This window comes from Dasypus novemcinctus, chromosome X (assembly GCF_030445035.2).
Source record: "Dasypus novemcinctus isolate mDasNov1 chromosome X, mDasNov1.1.hap2, whole genome shotgun sequence".
Classification (NCBI taxonomy): domain Eukaryota; kingdom Metazoa; phylum Chordata; class Mammalia; order Cingulata; family Dasypodidae; genus Dasypus; species Dasypus novemcinctus.
This window is the reverse complement of record NC_080704.1, coordinates 12,196,128-12,214,656: the sequence shown is the minus strand read 5'-3', so window position 1 is coordinate 12,214,656 and position 18,529 is coordinate 12,196,128. Positions and strand designations below refer to the sequence as shown.

The 18,529-nt window shown below is 40.9% G+C and overlaps 1 protein-coding gene across 9 annotated transcripts in view; it reads left to right on the top strand.

Moving 5' to 3' along the window:
• MID1 (midline 1) overlaps window positions 1-18,529 on the top strand; it is a 350,591-nt gene that overhangs the window by 264,418 nt on the left and 67,644 nt on the right. For all 9 annotated transcript variants that reach the window (XM_004446447.4, XM_058292075.2, XM_023582843.2 and 6 more), the window contains one exon: window positions 16,733-16,828. In XM_004446447.4, the coding sequence (XP_004446504.1) occupies window positions 16,733-16,828 (96 nt within the window). The remainder of the gene's footprint in view (window positions 1-16,732; window positions 16,829-18,529) is intronic.

Sequence of the window (18,529 nt, the reverse complement as noted above, 5' to 3'; positions counted from 1 at the left end):
ATTCTAGTAACATATACAGCCTAACATTTCCCATTTTAACCACTTTCAAATATGCAATTCAGTGGTGTTAATTATATTCACAATGTTGTGCTGTCATCACTGCTATCCATTGCCAACTTTCCATCATCCCAGACAAAAACTGTACCAATTAAGCATTAACTTCCCATTCCTCACCCCTACCCCTGCCCCTGGTAATCTGTATTCTAGTTTCTGACTCTATTAACTTACATATTCTAATTATTTCATATTGGTGAGCTCACACAATATTTGTCCTTTTGTGTCTGGCTTATTTCACTCAACATGGTATCTTCAAGGTTCATCCATGTTGTGTCATGTATCAGAACTTTATTCCTTTGTACAAGCCTCATTCTTCAAGCAACACGTTTTACATCTTTGTCTTTCACAAATTTGACTTGTGCCCAATCTTTTGCTTAATAATAGGACATTAAGTCAGCCCACTTGCATTGTTACCCTTCAGAAGTATGATCCTGAATTATTTATATTTCTCTTTGGTGGTGGTAGTGAATGGAGAGTATTTGATTCCATCATATAGTAAAACACCTTCCAAAACCTTATCCTTCTCAGCAAAGACCATTCGGACCATCCTTTCCCATCACAGAGTAAGAGCACTGGGGAAAAATCACCCGGTAAAGAGGTAATGAGTTCCTTAATTCTCTTTCAGACGCCTAAGAATTTCTCTAGGCTAGTAGTAAGTTGGCTTTGGTTTTCAATAGAATTTGAAAAAGACTTGTCAATGAAAATTTCTAGACAATCTTTCTATTTATAGAAACCTGTGTTTCTAAACAGTTGTTCAACAGTGTTGTGTTTGCCTTCCCAGAAATCTTGTGGTCTGATGAAGTTATTTGCTGTGCCCAAGAATTGCTTCTAAATTGCCAAGCCCCTCTTCTTGGGTCCAGACTTAGTACTACAAATGAGAAAAACCCTTAAGTGTCCAAGGCATTGTTTTCTTAAATATTTTTTTTATTTTTTAAAAGATACTTAGATTGTATAAATGTTACATAAAATACATAGGGGATTCCCAATGCCTCACTCCCTACACCTCCCATATTTTCCCACATTGGCAACATCTTTCTTTAGTGTAGTACATTCACCACAATTGATAAACACATTTTGAAGCATTGCCACTAAGTATGGATTATAGTTTACATTGTAGTTTACACTCTCCCCCACTCAACTCAGTAGGTTATGGCAAGATATATAATGGCCGGTATCTGTCATTGTAATGTCATTCAGATGGTTCCCAAGTCCCCAAAATGCCCCCATATTATACCTGTTTTTCCCTCTCTCTATCCCCAGAACCTCCAGCGGCCACTGCCTCCACATCAATGATCTTTTTTCCATTGCTAGAATCACAATAAGTCTATAGTAGAATACCAGTAAGTCTACTTTAGTCCATAGTTCATTCCCCAATCCTGAGGTCTCACTTTTAATTGGGGGGAGGGGGAGAGAAAGCATTGTTTTAACAACCTATAGTGGTTGTTAGATTAACTAATTAATTGAATAATTACATTAGATTTCAGAAGAGCTGCCCAGTGCATATTCAGTTCATCATGCTAATTGTTCCCACAATGAATATTTGAGAATTTCTAAGGAGAAGGCACTAGCAGCAATGGGTATACAGCCAGTGCTCAATACATGCTATGGTTTAGATATGCTCTGCCTTTGTTATTAAAATTAATTCCTACTGTACAAGTGCATTCTAGGCAAAGGGAAGAGTGTGGGCCCAGACCCATGAGGGAGCTTGGATCCACATCACAATTGGCTTTAAACAGCAGAGTTGAGCACATGCCTCCCATATACGAGGTCCTATGTTCAATCCACGTGTACCTCCTAAAGAAAGAAAAAAAGAAACTAGTTCTTTTTTAAAAAACATAATTGGCTAAGTATACCATGTGTCAAGTGTTGTGAAACCCAATGGAGAATCTGAGGCATGGAGAGCTTGAGAATTTGCTGCAGGTTTTAGGGCTTAGATTTGAACTCAGGCAGATTGGTATCAGTTTCTGTGTGCGTAACCATTTTGTTCCTTGAATTAAAATGTCTATAGATCACAGTGCCGTTTTATTTTCTTCAGATTCTTGTGAGCTCTGTCAAGCTAACCATTCCAGCCATAAGTAAAAATCCACTTAGCAACTTGTGTAGTAAGGATTTTTCCTGGCAGTTCATGGAGTAGTGTTTATTTCAGACTTACAAAAGGCATGAAGCAAATTTTAGAGTGTCTAACAGGAGCAGTTGTGTACCAGTGGCCCAGGAAATATCATCATTTTTACTTTCTCACTTCCAGACTGTGGGATGGCAAACTAGAGCCTGTGGGTCAAATCCTGATTGCCATCTGTTTTTGTAAATAAAGTTTTCTTGGAACATAGCCACTTCATTTGTTTATGTACTGCCTATGGCTGCTTTCTTTTCTTCTGATGTGAATTGAGAAGAGCTATAAGTATGAAACACACATGGGATTCCAAAGACTTAACAAGGAGGGGGGGGAGGAGGAAAGGAAAATATCCAAAACACTGCATTAATTTTTATATTGATTTTATGTTGAAATGATAATATTTTATATATTGGGTAAAGTAAATTATATTATTAAAACTACTTTTACTGGTGTCTGTTTTACTTTTTTAAAAAAAGAATATGACTAGTAGAAAATTTAAAATATAACACACATTTGTATTGTATTTCTATTGGGCCGTGCTGGTCTAAAGCCTTGAATCTGAAGAACAGGTGACCCCTAGGAAAAAAATCAGAAAGAGAAGGCATAGAGGAAGAGAGAAAATGCTCTCTTATTTTTGCAAATACCTTTCAAAATCAGTACAGTCTCCTATTTACTTGGCTAGTCCTTATTCTAAGGAATACTCCAAGAGAATGGATTAGGATGTCTATGGAAAAGGTCTTCCTTGAGTTCACCATGAAGCAGACTCTGCATAGGAATTTGAACTGGGAGGGGATCCAGGAAGCACCTGGAAGGGAGCGTGGGGAGTGGGGCCAGGAAGGGAAGGAAAGGAAGCAGAGAGAGGGCATGCTAATGAACAGGTTGTTCCTAGCCACCTGGGCCCTCTTCCACTGAGGCCCTCTGGGAGCATGTAGAGAACTTGGTCCGGAGTGGTCCCACCCAGGAGGTGAGGCAGCTGGGTCATTTACCCACCTACTCCCACACATGCCTGTTGAGGTTGCCCCTTGGGAACAGAAGCCTCCCCTTGTTCTCCTCCCTGTCATGTCAGCCTTCCTTTGTTTTCCTTGGTCTCCAGCCTCTACCCTATTTGGGGCTAGATAAAGCCCTTGGGAAAATAAATGCAGGTGCTTGTAGGAAAAAGCTCTCCATTGTGTGATAGCCAGAGGAATAGGGTTGGGCCCCTGCGGTGTCTGTACTGAAAACAAACCAAATGTTTGATCCTGTAATTCAGAATTTCAACAAATGTGTATAATTCCCTCTGGTGTGTGTGTTCATTTTCTCATTCGATCATAATAGCATAGATAGGTAGACTTTTCATTACCGCATATCGGGTAATGAAATTATTGGGAAAACTGAGCCCGAGAGATGTCAAATCATTTGTCCAAGAGAGCTCAGGCATGAGTGGTCCAGCTGGGATGGTAATCTCCCATGTGTGGTCACTCCTGTCTGCCCCCTTAGATTTCTGCGAAGCTCGACCCAACATAGAGATGTAAATAAATTGGCATTTTCAAGGAGAGAGCAGGAAACTAAAACTATTTTTTTTTTTAATTTTTTTATTTTTTATTGACTTTGTAATATTACATTAAAAATATATATGTGAGGTCCCATTCAACCCCACCCCCCCACCCCCCCTCTCCCCCCCCCAACAACACTCGTTCCCATCATCATGACACATCCATTGGATTTGGTAAGTACATCTTTGGGCACCTCTGCACCTCATATACATTGGTTCACATCATGGCCCATACTCTCCTCTATTCCATCATGTAGGCCCTGTGAGGATTTACAATGTCCGGTGATTACCTCTGAAGCACCATCCAGGGCAGCTCCATGTCCTGAAGACGCCTCCACCTCTCATCTCTTCCTGCCTTTCCCCATACCCTTTGTCCATTATGTCCACTTTTCCCAATCCAATGCCACCTCTTCTATGTGGACACTGGATTGGTTGTGTCCATTGCACCTTTATGTCAAGAGGAGGCTCAGATTCCACCTGGATGCTGGATGCAATCCTCCCATTTTCAGTTGTAATCACTCTAGGCTCCATGGTGTGGTGGTTGTCCTTCTTCACCTCCATCTTAGCTGAGTGTGGTAAGTCCAATAAATCAGATTGTAGGTGCTGGAGTCTGTTGAGGCTCAGGATCTGGCTATCACATTGTCAGTCCAGAGATTCAAATCCCCTAAATATATCTTAAACCCCAACATTAACTGCACCTCCAGCACATTAGCATGAAAGTCTTATGAAGGGAGATCCCATCTGAGTCCAGATTCATCACACATAAACACCATTTCCAAAGAGGGGCCATCTGCCCCGGTAGTCAACCCCATCGGCCATGACCATAACTCCCATGGGTCTCCTTAGCCCTCAAAGGAACCAATATCTGGGGGTTGTATCTGCTTTATCTGTCTCTCTGACTCTGCTCAGTTGTGCATGAGGGCAAACCTTCTGCCAGCCTCCAGACTCTTTTTTAGAAACTCGTAGCCATATAAACTCATTTCTCCTTTCCATTTCCCCCTTACTTTAGGTCAAACAGCATTTTAAAGTCATGGTATTTTATGTAGACATGGATATTCTGCTGATCCGCATTGAACCTTCCGTATAAGGTCATTTTCCAGTTGCATCATCAGTTGGTAGTTGATAGTGGTCCCTCGGTGCCAGGGAGGCTCATCCCCGGGTGTCATGTCCCACGCTGGGGGGAAGGCATTGCATTTACATGCTGAGTTTGGCTTCGAGACTGGCCACATTTGAGTAACATGAAGGCTGACAGAAGGAAATTCCCAGGCACAAAGTTGCTCTAGGCCTTGTTATTATTTTGGGTTTATCAGCTCACAAGCATAGTCATTAGTATCAGGGGCTCACTGTTGAACCCTCACTCCCTCCCGGTCCCCACCACTGTACCTGGGAGACTGTCGCTGCTCCCCTAGGGACCACGACAGAGCACCACTGGCCAGGAACCCAGTACCCCCCCTACTGTGGTTTTTAATTGTTGCCACTATGAGTATATCCAAACATTACCATGCACCCTGGACATATGTTCTGTACAGCTCCCTGTCAGTCATATATCATCTGTCATTGGTATCCCATACCAGTATCCCTCCATTGCCATTGTTGAAACACTCTGTGATCCAGAACTCCCCGAAATTTGAAGCCCAATATAATGTCATGGTCCCTTACTAGGGAATGGCATATAGCGATGAGTTTAAAGGATAGATAAAGAACTTGGATAAAGTTAGATAAAGAACTTAGATAAAGAATGTTGACTTGAAAAAATTCCACATCCTATTTTTTCCCCCCCCCCCCCCTAATTATTCAGCTTTTCTTCACAGGAGTCCTAGACCACAGCAATGTATATATATAATATACAGCACTCCCACACATCCACCAGAAAACCTTTTCCCTTCCACAGTGATACTCTTACGCCCTATTCATATCATATTTACTTAAAGTGATGTACAGAGTCTGAGACATTAGCTTTCTAACAAGGTGACATCTGTGTTTACATTATGGTGCATACTTTAGGATACACAGTTCTTTACATTTTTAGTTATCCTATGTTTTACATTATGGTTTACATTATCAGTCTGTCATCTCCTATATGTTATGGTGTAATATTACATGTTTTATATCCATCCTTGTGTACTCTCAAGAAACTCCTCTCTTACCCCCCATTTACTTTGGTTCCACACATTTAACGTCCATTTTCCCTTCCACCTTGGTGCCCTCAGTGATAGCCAACCTCCGTTTCCTGAGGAGCCACTTCCAGAGATAGATGGAATAGTGTTCAGGGCCTAACTTGCTCAACTGCCCCAATGCCCTGGGAGCCACCCTTTCTCTCGAGGGATACAGTTCCCTCTATTGGATGGCATTAGTCCTCCCCAGGATGTGGGTCCACCCCCACTCTCACTACTTGGGTTTCTACCCCATGGTGTCACCCACTCTGGCAGAATGAGCATTTAGACATTCCCCAGGAGCCCGTCCTGCATCAGACCCTCCCCTCCGAGCATTCTAAACAGGTAACCCTCTTTATTATATTTTGATATGATTTTCTCAGCATTTTACTCTCCACCAACACCTGACCCTCTCCTGGTTCGTATGCTACCCCTCCCTCCCCCCACTTTTGGGCAACGTTACCCACCCGTCCCTCCCCAGCCACCCTCAAACCCGCAAAGCCCCAAGCAAAGGCAACCCCTTGCCCCCCTTTTATCTCTTCTTTGTGTTCATACTTACCACCATCTCGTCTTAAATTCCACCCCTGCAGACATCGGCTCATATCCTTCCTCCACCCTCCGATTTCCTGCAAGCCTATCGTTCAGTCTCTTGCTATCTAGGGCAGCTTGTTTATTTCATATCATTGAGGTCATGTAGTATTTGTCCTTCAATGTCTGGGTTGCTTCACTCAACATAAGGTTCTCAAGATTCATCCATGTTATCACATGTGTTTGTAGTGTGTTTGTTCTTACAGCCGAGTAGTATTCCATTGTGTGTATATACCACATTTTATTGATCCACTCGTCTGTTGATGGGCATTTGGGTTGGTTCCAACTTTTGGCAATAGTGAACAATGCTGCTATGAACATTGGTGTACATATATTGGTTTGTGTTCTTGTTTTCAGTTCTGCTGGGTATATTCCCAGCAGTGGTATTGCTGGGTCATATGGCAAATCTATGGCTAGTTTTTTGAGAAACCGCCATACTGTTCTCCAGAATGGTTGGATCCTTCTGCATTCCCACCAGCAGTGGATGAGTGTTCCCCTTCCTTCACATCCTCTCCAGCACTTGTATTCTTCTGTTTTTTTCATAGCTGCCAATCTTATGGGTGTAAGATGGTATCTCATTGTGGTTTTGATTTGCATTTCCCTGATAGCTAGAGATTTGGAACATTTTTTCATGTGCTTTCTTGCCATTTGTATTTCTTCTTCGGAGAAGTGTCTGTTTAAGTCTTTTTCCCATTTTTTAAATGGATTGTTTATCTTTTTATTTTCAAGATGTAGGAGTTCTTTATATATGCAAGTTATAAGTTTCTTATCAGATATATGATTGCCAAATATTTTCTCCCACTGTGTGGGCTCCCTTTTTACTTTCTTGACAAACTCCTTTGAGGTGCAGAAGGCTTTAATTTTGAGGAAGTCCCATTTATCTATTAGTTCTTTTGCTGCTCGTGCTTTTGGTGAGATATTCATAAATCCATTACCTATTACAAGGTCCTGTAGATGTTTCCCTACACTGCTTTCTAAGGTTTTTATGGTCTTGGCTTTTATATTTAGGTCTTTGATCCATCTTGAGTTGATCTTTGTATAAGGTGTGAGATGGTAATCCTCTTTCATTCTTCTACATATGGCTATCCAGTTCTCCAGACACCATTTGTTGAATAGGCCACTCTCTCCCAGTTGAGAGGGTTTGGTGGCTTTATCGAATATTATGTGGTTGTATATGTGAGGTTCTATATCAGAGCTTTCAATTCGATTCCATTGGTCTATGTGTCTCTCCTTATGCCAATACCATGCTGTTTTCACCACCGTGGCTTTATAGTATGTTTTGAAGTCAGGTAGTGTGATTCCTCCAATTTCGTTTTTCTTTTTCAGTATGTCTTTGGCTATTCGGGGTCTCTTTCCTTTCCAAATAAATTTCATAGTTAGTTTTTCTAGTTCCTTAAAGAAGGCTGCATTGATTTTTATTGGGATTGCATTGAATGTGTAGATCAATTTTGGTAGGATAGACATCTTAATAATGTTCAGTCTTCCTATCCATGAACAAGGAATAGTCTTTCATTTATTTAGGTCTTCTTTGATTTCCTTGAACAATCTTGTATAGTTCTCAGTGTATAAGTTCTTTACCTCTTTAGTTAAATTTATTCCTAAGTATTTGATTTTTTTATTTACTATTGTGAATGGTATTTGTTTCTTGATTTCCTCCTGATCTTGCTCATTATTGGTGTACAGAAATGCTACTGATTTTTGCGCATTGATCTTATAACCTGCGACTTTACTAAACTCATTTATGAGTTCTAGAATCTTCGTTGTAGATCTCTCAGGGTTTTCTATGTATAGGATCATGTCATCTGCAAATAATGAAATTTTGACTTCTTCCTTTCCAATTTGAATGCCTTTTATTTCTGGTTCTTGCCTCAGTGCTCGAGCAAGTACTTCTAAGACAATGTTAAATAGGAGCGGCGACAGTGGGCATCCTTGTCTTGTTCCTGAGTTTAGAGGGAAGGAGTCTAGGATTTCTCCATTGTAAACAATATTGGCTTTAGGTTTTTCATATATACTCTTTATCATGTTCAAAAAATTTCCTTGTATTCCAATCATTTGGAGTGTTTTTATCAAGAAAGGGTGCTGTATTTTGTCAAATGCTTTTTCTGCATCAATAGATATAATCATGTGATTTTTTTCCTTCAATCTGTTTATATGGTGTATTACGTTGATTGATTTTCTTATGTTGAACCATCCTTGCATACCTGGGATGAATCCCACTTGGTCGTGGTGTATAATTCGTTTAATGTGTTGTTGAATACGATTAGCAAGTATTTTGTTAAGTATTTTTGCGTCTAGGTTCATTAGAGAAATTGGTCTGTAATTTTCCTTTCTTGTGATGTCTTTGTTTGGCTTTGGTACTAGGGTAATGTTGGCATCATAGAAGGAGTTGGGTAATGTTGTTTCTGTTTCGATGGTTTGGAATAGTTTCAGCAGGATTGGTGTCAGTTCTTTCCGGAATATTTTATAGAATTCACCTGTGAAGCCATCTGGCCCTGGGCTCTTCTTAGTTGGGAGATTTTTAATAACTGATTCTATCTCTCTGCTTGTGATTGGTTTGTTAAGATCATCAATTTCTTCTTTTGTCAATATGGGCTGTTTATGTGTTTCTAGGAATTTGTCCATTTCCTCTAGATTGTCATTTTTGTTGGAATATAGTTTTTCAAAATATCCTCTTATGATAGTCTTTATTTCTGTGGGGTCAGTGGTGATATCGCCTTTCTCATTTCTTATTTTGTGTATTTGCATCTTCTCTCTTTTTTTCTTTGTTAGTGTTGCTAAAGGTTTGTCAATTTTGTTAATCTTCTCAAAAAACCAGCTCTTGGTCTTGTTTATCTGTTCAAGTGCTTTCTTATTTTCTATTTCATTTAGTTCTGCTCTTATCTTTGTTATTTCCTTCCTTCTTCTTCCTGTTGGGTTACTTTGTTGTTGTTTTTCTAATTCCTTCAAATGTGCAGTTAGTTCTTCAATTTTTGCTCTTTCTTCTTTTTTGATATATGAATTTATGGCTATAAACTTCCCTCTCAGTACTGCTTTTGCTGCATCCCATAAATTTTGGTATGTTGTGTTATCATTATCATTTGTTTCAAGGTAGTCATTGATTTCTTTTGAGATTTCCTCTTTGACCCACTGTTTTTCTAAGAGTGTGTTGTTTAATTTCCAAATCGTGGTGTGAAATCTGGGCTTCTTTCCCTTGCAAATCTCCAGCTTGACTCCACTGTGGTCAGAGATAATGTTTTGTATGATTTCAATCTTTCTGAATTCGTTCAGCCTTTCTTTGTGGCCTAGCATATGATCTATCTTGGAGAATGATCCATGTGCGCTTGAGAAAAATGTATATCCTGCTGTGTTTGGGTGTAGCGATCTATATATGTCTATTAGATCGAGCTCCTCTAATATACTATTCAGATGTTTTGTTTCTTTGGTGATTCTCTTTTGAGATGTTCTGTCCAGAATTGATAGTGGTGTATTAAAATCCCCCACTATAATTGTAGATGTATCTATTCTTTCACTTAGTTTTTCCAGCGTTTGCCTGACGTATTTAGAGGCACCCTTGTTAGGGGCATAGATATTTATGATTGTTCGATCTTCTTGACAGATTTTCCCTTTGACTAAAATGTAGTATCCTTCTTTGTCTCTCACAATTGTTTCACATTTAAAGTCTATTTTGTCTGATATTAATATAGCTACTCCTGCCTTTTTTTGGTTATTGTTAGCTTGTATGATTGTTTTCCAGCCTTTCACTTTCAATCTCCATGCGTCTCTGGGTCTAAGATGTGTCTCTTGTAGACAGCATATGGATGGGTCATATTTCCTTATCCAGTGTCCCAGTCTGAATCTTTTGATAGGTGAGTTTAATCCATTGACATTCAGTGTTATTACTATCAAGGAATTATTTGTGTTAGCCATATTTTGATTGGATTTGTGTTTGTCATATTTTGTTTGTATATTTTTTTTTGTCTTTTTTGTTGTTGTTGTTGGTCTTATACTCTCCTCCAACTTTGCCTTTCCTGTTTTTTCCTTTCTTCCTGCAGAACTCCCTTTAGAATTTCTTGAAGGGGAGGTTTCTTGTTGGTATACTCTTTCAGTTTCTGTTTGTCTGCGAATATTTTGAACTCTCCATCATGTTTGAATGCTAGTTTAGCTGGATAGAGTATTCTTGGTTGGAAATTTTTTTCCTTTAGTACCTTGACTATATCATACCACTGTCTTCTTGCCTCCATGGTTTCAGAAGAGAAATCAGCACTTAATCTAATTGAGCTTCCCTTGTATGTGATGGTTTTCTTTTCTCTTGCTGCTTTTAGGATTTTCTCTTTGTCTTGAGCATTGGATAATTTGACAAGTATATGTCTTGGGGTGGGCCTGTTGGGGTTTATGACTTGTGGAGTGCGCTGTGCTTCTTGGATATGTACATCTGTCTCTTTCAGTAGATTTGGGAAGTTTTCAGCCATTATTTCCTGCAACACTCTTTCTGACCCCTTTCCCTTCTCTTCACCTTCTGGAATGCCTATAATACGTATGTTTGAGCGTTTTGCATTGTCATTCAGGTCCCTAAATCCTAATTGGATTTTTTCTATCTTCTTATTGACCCCTTCTACTATCTGTTTGATTTCTGATGTACTGTCTTCCACATCACTAATTCTCTGCTCTGTCTCTTCTAGTCTGCTGATATTTGCTGCAAGTGTATTTTTGATTTCTTGAACTGTGGTGTTCATTCCCATCATATCTGTTATGTTTTTGCGTATGTCTGCAATTTCCCCTCCAAGTGATGTCTTCATGTTGTTAACCTCTTTCATTACTGCATCAAATTTGTCGGTGATAAATGTTCTGAGATCTTTCATTCCTTGTGCCAAGTTTTGCTCCCCTTCGTGATTATTGGTTTGTTGATTGGATTCAGCCATGTTTTCCTGATTATTGGTTTGGTTCGTAGATTTTTGTTGCTTTCTGGTCATCTCTTTATTTTGACGAATTTAATCAGTTCCTTAGCTTCTTTGTCTGCTCTTGGAGGTTAATTAGTTGTTATTTTTGCACAGGTGTTATATCTTCTCTTTGTCACTTTTTTTCTTCTTATTCTAGTTACTTGTTGTTGGTTAAGTTCACTTTAGAGGAAAGTATTAGTGTTGGAGAAAGGCAATTGTGTAAGCAAGGGAAAAGTGTAAAGTTGTATTGGTGACGTATGTTAATAAAGCAGGAATATGAGATCTGGAAGGATGGAGGTTAGATTCATGTAGATTGTATAGAGTTATAGCTGTAGGTAGAGTACCTTTTATGAAGTTGATGACTGAATTTGGGAGGAATATGGTATGAACTACACAGCTATTGTTTTCATGAGAGAGGGAAAAAGAAAAGAAAGGTAATAGTTTCAAGAGTGGATAATAGACAGAAAACAGAACAAAGGTATTAGAAATTAAGAGTTAGACACTTTGTGGATCAAAGAACGGGAGGTGGGGGGTGGAATATAGGAGAGACAGTAGATGATAGTGGATATCAAGATGCAGGGGAAGGGGGATAGTGTAGGTAGCCTAAATCAGTTCACACAGAAATGAGGCAGTGGAGGATGGGAAAACCCAGCAAATGTGAGGTGTTCCCTGTAGCACCTATTGTATACTTGAATTAAAGTAAAAATAAGTGGAAGATGAGGGACAAGAGGGAAAGAGAAAACCGAAAGAAAAAAAAAAAAAAACAAACTAATTATAATAAAGAAAAAAGAAAGGCAAGAAGAAAGGAAGAAAGAAAAAGAGGATGGGCAAACGGTGGGGAACGGATAGGGAGAAGAGAGATACAGGTACACACGTGTCACAATTGCAACACTATCTAAAACAACAACTTCCCCCCGCTTTGCCCTAAAACCCCCCCGCTGTCTGCCCAAATGGGTCTGCAAGCACCTCCCTTCCCACAAACCCCCAATAGGCCGCCCAGGGCCCACGAACTCCCCAGTACTGCAGATGCTCAAAAAAAAAAAAAAAAAAAAAAAAATTAAGTAAAATTAAAAAAAAAAACAAAACAAAAAACAAACAAACAAACAAACAAACAAAAAAAACAGAAACCCCTCCGCAGGCCCGGCTCCGCCCGCCGCGGAGGCTTAGACCGGCTCTGCCCGGCTTCTCACGCCGCCTTGGCCTGGCCTGTCTCCGCCCAGCTCCGCTCGCTACAGCGGCCCAGCCGGCTCCGGCGTCCACCTCCCGCCACCGCGGCCTGGACCGGCCCTACCCGGCTCCGTACCCGCCGCGGCCTGACCCGGGCCCGCCCGGCTCCAAACGCTACCGCGGCCCGCAGCCGGGGCCTGACCCGGGCCCGCCCGGCTCCAAACGCTACCGCGGCCCGCAGCCGGGGCCTGACCCGGGCCCGCCCGGCTCCAAACGCTACCGCGGCCCGCAGCCGGGGCCTGCACCGGCCCCGCCCGGCTCCAAGCGCTGCCGCGGCCCGCAGCCGGGGCCTGCACCGGCCCCGCCCGGCTCCAAGGGCTGCCGCGGCCCGCAGCCGGGGCCTGCACCGGCCCCGCCCGGCTCCAAGCGCTGCCGCGGCCGGCAGCCGGGGCCTGCACCGGCCCCGCCCGGCTCCAAACGCTACCGCGGCCGGCAGCCGGGGCCTGCACCGGCCCCGCCCGGCTCCAAACGCTACCGCGGCCCGGCCCGGCCTGGCTCAGCCCCACCGAGCGGGGCTAGATGCCTCGTCTCCGCCTACCCAAGAAGGGAATCCTCTACAGGTAGCTGGGATCTCCGTGTATATTTCACAGACGAATCCTCTCTGTTACCTTCCCTCCAAATCGATGTCCAGACACCTCCGGACCAGCAAAAATCCCGAAACAATCCGGTCCCAAAGAGTCTCCAACGCCACCCAGCCGATTCCCTGCAGAAGACTCTAACAGGGATGTTCACTCAGCCGCCATCTTGCCCCCTCCCTCCTAAAACTATTTTTGTTATACACTATGAAATGTTTTAGGTATTCATAGGGAAGTAGATACACCTATTCACTTAGTCACAAGACTCCTAGGCCCAGAATACTTTCTGTTTTGCTGAAGACACAGTCAAAATCATGAGGTTTAGGGCACGGGATCTTAGCAAAGTTCAAGTCTTGTAAATCTCCGGACATCCCTGTAGCAGAAGGTTATGGACACAGGGCTCAAGGAGGACTGCATTTTGTTACCTTCCCATTCCCGACTCTCTTCAGAAGTGTTGTCAGCCCCTCTGGTACCACTTGGAAACAAGTTTGTCTCCCAGCTTAATTTCACTTGATTATATTTCTTACCGACTCTGTAACTCTTTGCTGACTTGAATAACACTTGCACTACCTAAATTTGAATAACCCCAAAGGATTTAGTTAGGTCAATGTGTTTAAGCCACAAGCTTCAGGCGATGTATTAGTCAATTAAAAACAGATTTTATACGTGATGTACACTTAATAAAAGGAGAGGGAAGCAAGCAGATGTTTGTGAAATCTAAATGTGTTAGATTGTACTTACTTGGCCCTCTTCTGCTGACTAGCTTTAGGAAAATCGTACTTATAACAATTGAACCTTAAACAGTTAGATGATGTATTTCCCTAGAAATTTCCTGCCGTGAAGGGTCAGCCAAAAATGAAAGTAAAAGGAATCCCTAAGATGAGCATACTCAAAGAAGTTGGCAAATAACACCTCCTAGTAGACATGCCTAAGTCAAGGGCATCAAATATGGAATGGCTCAAAATTATTCTCTAGACTCTGACCCCAAAATGATAAATGATTGCAATTCATTTAATCCAAGCAGTAGAAAAACTTATTTCTTTAATTTTTAAAAGAGCTTTGAAAGCAAATTTCTCTTGGCTGCAAACGAGGCCACGAAGTTGCATTTAAATCACCCTGTGTGGCTCATTCTTTAGGCTTTTTGTAGTATCCGCATCCTTCAAACTGAGAAATATTGTTCTTCTTTAAAGTCGTCTTATTTGGACCTTTTTGTTTATTTCAAAGCCAAAATGGAAGGTTACTTGTTGGTTTTCCAGTCCAGGAGAAATATGCACAGAAACCTCCTTCTGGATCCCCAAACACATAACAAGTATGGATAAAATATTTTAAAACATATTTTAAAGAATACATCACCAAGCTTAAACTTAAGTGGAAAGTATCCAAGGACCAGAAATAGAAAGGAAAGACAGTAAAGCGAGGGGAAGCTGAAGCTGTGCCACTGACGAAGAAGTGGAGACCAGATGGGGCCTTGGGGACCCGAGGGAAACATGGCACAGTGTACTCTGCATGTGGCAGAAGCTGAGGACTGTGACACCCCCAATACCTGGAGGCCAGAACACCCCAGCTCCACACTCGGGCCACCTTCTCTGGCATTGAAGCCAGGCATAGACTCCCAGGGAAGGAAGTAGAGGCTCGGAGCCAAACCAGGATATCTGTGCCTTTACTGCATATGGGTGTCTTGTGGGAGGGTCCTCTTCAGGGTAAAAACCTCAGACCTAAGAAAGAACCACAGCACAAAGTTCACGTCAGACGAGCTGTCAGTCAAAAATGACAACACACAAGACCAGACCGAGAGCCTTGGGAAACATTAAACAAAGCAAATACAGGAAAAGATGGAGCTGCCTTTTTTTCAAAAGAATTTCAGAATAAATTGTTTAGTTCTCTGGAAATTATGAAGGAGGGAATTGCATCCTTGGAACAGAATTAGAATAAGTTGTTTAGTTCTTTGGAACTTGAAGGAAGGAATTGCATCCTTGGAACAGAAATATAAAATAATTCAACAAGAAAAGGGAAGTGGGTTTAAAAAAACTTACTGGAAATTTTTAAGTGCAGCCATTGAATCTTTTGAAGAAAGTTATTAAGTAATAGGATAAACAACAGACCAATAAGCAAAACTTGTTTAAGACTAACCCAGTGGATTTCTGCTTCTGCCATATGCATGTCAAGCATTAGATAAAAGTGACTCTTTTATTTAATACACCTTTCTAATTCTAAAAATTTCAGAACATGGAACAAGTGAAAATGCTCATAAATACATAATGAATCATCACCTTTCTGAAGTTGTTCATTTTCAAAACCCCTCATTCCTAATCTTTTTTCTCAGTTTTCTCAGATGGCGTCACAAATCTTAGGTCTACTTTGTTTTCCATGAAATTTCCTTTCATTCCATACCTTCATTGTATTTGTGGAACTCTTATCCATATGCTGAAACATGGTTTCCCTAATCCCCAGCTTTCTCGCACCTCCCTGATTTTGGCCTAAGCCATTCCCTTGCCTGTCGTATACTCTTCCCCACCCTTACCTTCACTTCCATTCCATCTCCCCAAGCAGTTCTCCCTCTCGTCCACCAAAAAATCCCCACGCATCCTTACAGTCTCAGCTGAAAGATGTTGTCCTCTGGGAACCCTCCCCTAAGCAGCCCTTGGCTTTCCCCCCTCTCTTGTTTATAGCCGCTCTCTCCCAGTTGCGTAGCCATCTCCTGGTGGACAGGGACCACAAATACTTTGATTTTTGCTTCCCCAGCATGTCTCTCCCTGCCCAGCATATAGGAGGAGCTCAATAAATACTTGTTGCATGAATGAATGGTATAACTGGAGAACCTGCAGGACGAGAAGCAATGGGGAAATCATGAGGAATCTTGGCCAGTAGTACCTAAATAGAGGGTAGTGTGGTTGAGAATAAGATCAAATCATTGTTTATTTAATGCTCTAAAGAAATAGGGAATACTCCTAAGTTCCTAAGCAGGAGAGTGCCATAGCGTTTAAAGAAATTTGGCCTGGAATTGATAGACCAAGAATAGAAACACATAAAATAAAACATGCTATGACTCAATAAACATTTGTGATGACGACTTCCTACAAAAGCCTGTAAGCAGCCATATTGTCAGCAATAGCTGGAGGAATTCCCTTTCATTCTAGTAATTGACCTCTGCCTGTCTCTAATATGGTGAAATCCTAAAACCCAGTCATAGTAGATTTGATGTATAAAGTATATATTTGCTTACATTATTGCCATTTCTCATTCAGGTGAAGGAATATGTGTAGAAATCCAATCCCTTTCTTTCTCCCTTGTTCATGATGTAGAAGTAACCTAGACCTAATGATTCCTTTAAAAGTGCCTGTGTTCGTGCAAGAAACAGGAACAACAACAACAAAAAAGAAATCTGAACATTCCTAAAAGAATCTTTTAAGTGCAACTTTACAAAATTCAGTTTAAATACTTGAAATTTGCATAGGCTTCATTGGGGTTTTTGAAATATGTATTAGTTTTTCCTGAGTGTGAGGAACTTTGTGTATACTAAAATAATGTAGAATAATACTTTCCCTTTCTTTCTTTTTTTTTTTTTTGAACAGCAAAACTTAGAGAGTAACCTCACCAACCTTATCAAGAGGAACACGGAGCTGGAGACCCTCTTGGCTAAACTCATCCAAACCTGCCAACATGTTGAGGTGAGTATGTCTGTGGTAGTTTTCAGATGAAATCTGCATCAAGGGGTTTATGCTCCCACCCTTTAGGTGTTTCCAGTGGGAGCCATTCTTTAAATGAAATAATTTTCTAGAAGCCAAATATATAAAGTGGATTATACATCCACTTTATACATTATATAGCATTTCTAATAGTGTGACTTTTGATCACCCTTACAAAGAACAACAGCAACAACAAAAAACCCTACTATTAAAAGATCTATGTTAAATGCATCTTGGTTGTCAGGTTCGTGTCTGTGAAATCAGTCCTAATGCCAGCAAGAGCAGACCCTTCCATAACTTCATGCCGCGTATGGAAAGGAAATAGATCTTGATTCTTCAGGGTGATATTTAGCATCCTCTACCATCTTCTCCCTAGCTGTCTTTCCCCTATTCCACTCCACACACTCAGGCTAAAGTAGTGCCAGTTGACCATGCTTTCAAACCCTCTGGCATTGAACTGGGCACTTCCTTCTGCCTGGTAAGCCCAAACCATGCCCCCACCCCCGCGCCCTGCCCTGTGTCTGCTTGTCCAAGTCCTTCCTGTCCTTCAAGTCCCACTCCAAGTGGCACTTCCCTTATGACTGTTTCTCTGGATTTCCCCTTTCTCTGAACCACGTAACATTTTATCAAGGCTCTTCTTACGGCTTTGGTCACTTTTTCAAGTACTGGTTCCATTTTTCTGACTAGGTCAGGTCTTTGAGGATGGAGATCAGGCCTTACTCATCTGCGGATCTCTGATTCTAGTGCAGTCATTTTCACACCGTAGGAGCTCTGTGAATTTGTTTTCAACGAATATGCGTGATGACTCTCCAGATAGCCAATTTGGACACTATTTGAATGATCACAATCTTAGCCCGAAATAATATCTAAGGCTGGAGTTTGCATTTTAGAGGTTTGACAGTACTTCCATTTTCACAATAGCATTTTCCTTGCTTTTTTTTTTTATCATCTAATCAATAATTCTAAGTTTATGGCCTTCTATGTGCCTGCAATTGTACCAGTATGTGCACAATACAGTTTAAAAAAATAATGTACAAAATAAACTTTAAAAAATAATGTACAATGTCTGTAAGAATAACATGTACACAAATAACAAAACAAAGAGCAATTGAGTAGCTAGTGAGGTAATGAGCTTGTAGAATACTGCATTTACTTGAATCTAAGATGTATGTTTTTTTCTCCGGACTACTATCTTTGAAATTGGACTGCATCTGAGAATTAATGGTGGGGCGGAGTTTAATTGGCAGCATTTCTTTCTTAATTTCTTAATGTCACATAAAATAAGAGTGAGATTTATAACTGCTAGTGCCTTAGATGGGGTGGATTATGATGTGGTAGTTTGTAATTAAAAGAGAGAGAGATAGAGAAAAAAAAGAGAATACAATTTGCCTGAGACTTTATGGAGGAACCGGCTCTTGCAGATTTTATGACTAGTTTTTCAAAATACTCCAAGTATTGGAGTACCAGATTATTTATAAAAACAGTTGTGTTTCTCAATGATACATTCTTCAACATCATAAAAATGACCAAATGTCACTTTCAAATCCTATCCATGGAAGAACATCTCTACTATGCAAACACGGGTGCTTTGATAGAAGTAAATAAAATACTTTTTTGTTCATAAAGTTTGCACTTTCAGTTACAAGTAGATTGTTTAATGAGAGAAACACAAGAGTTGGCAAC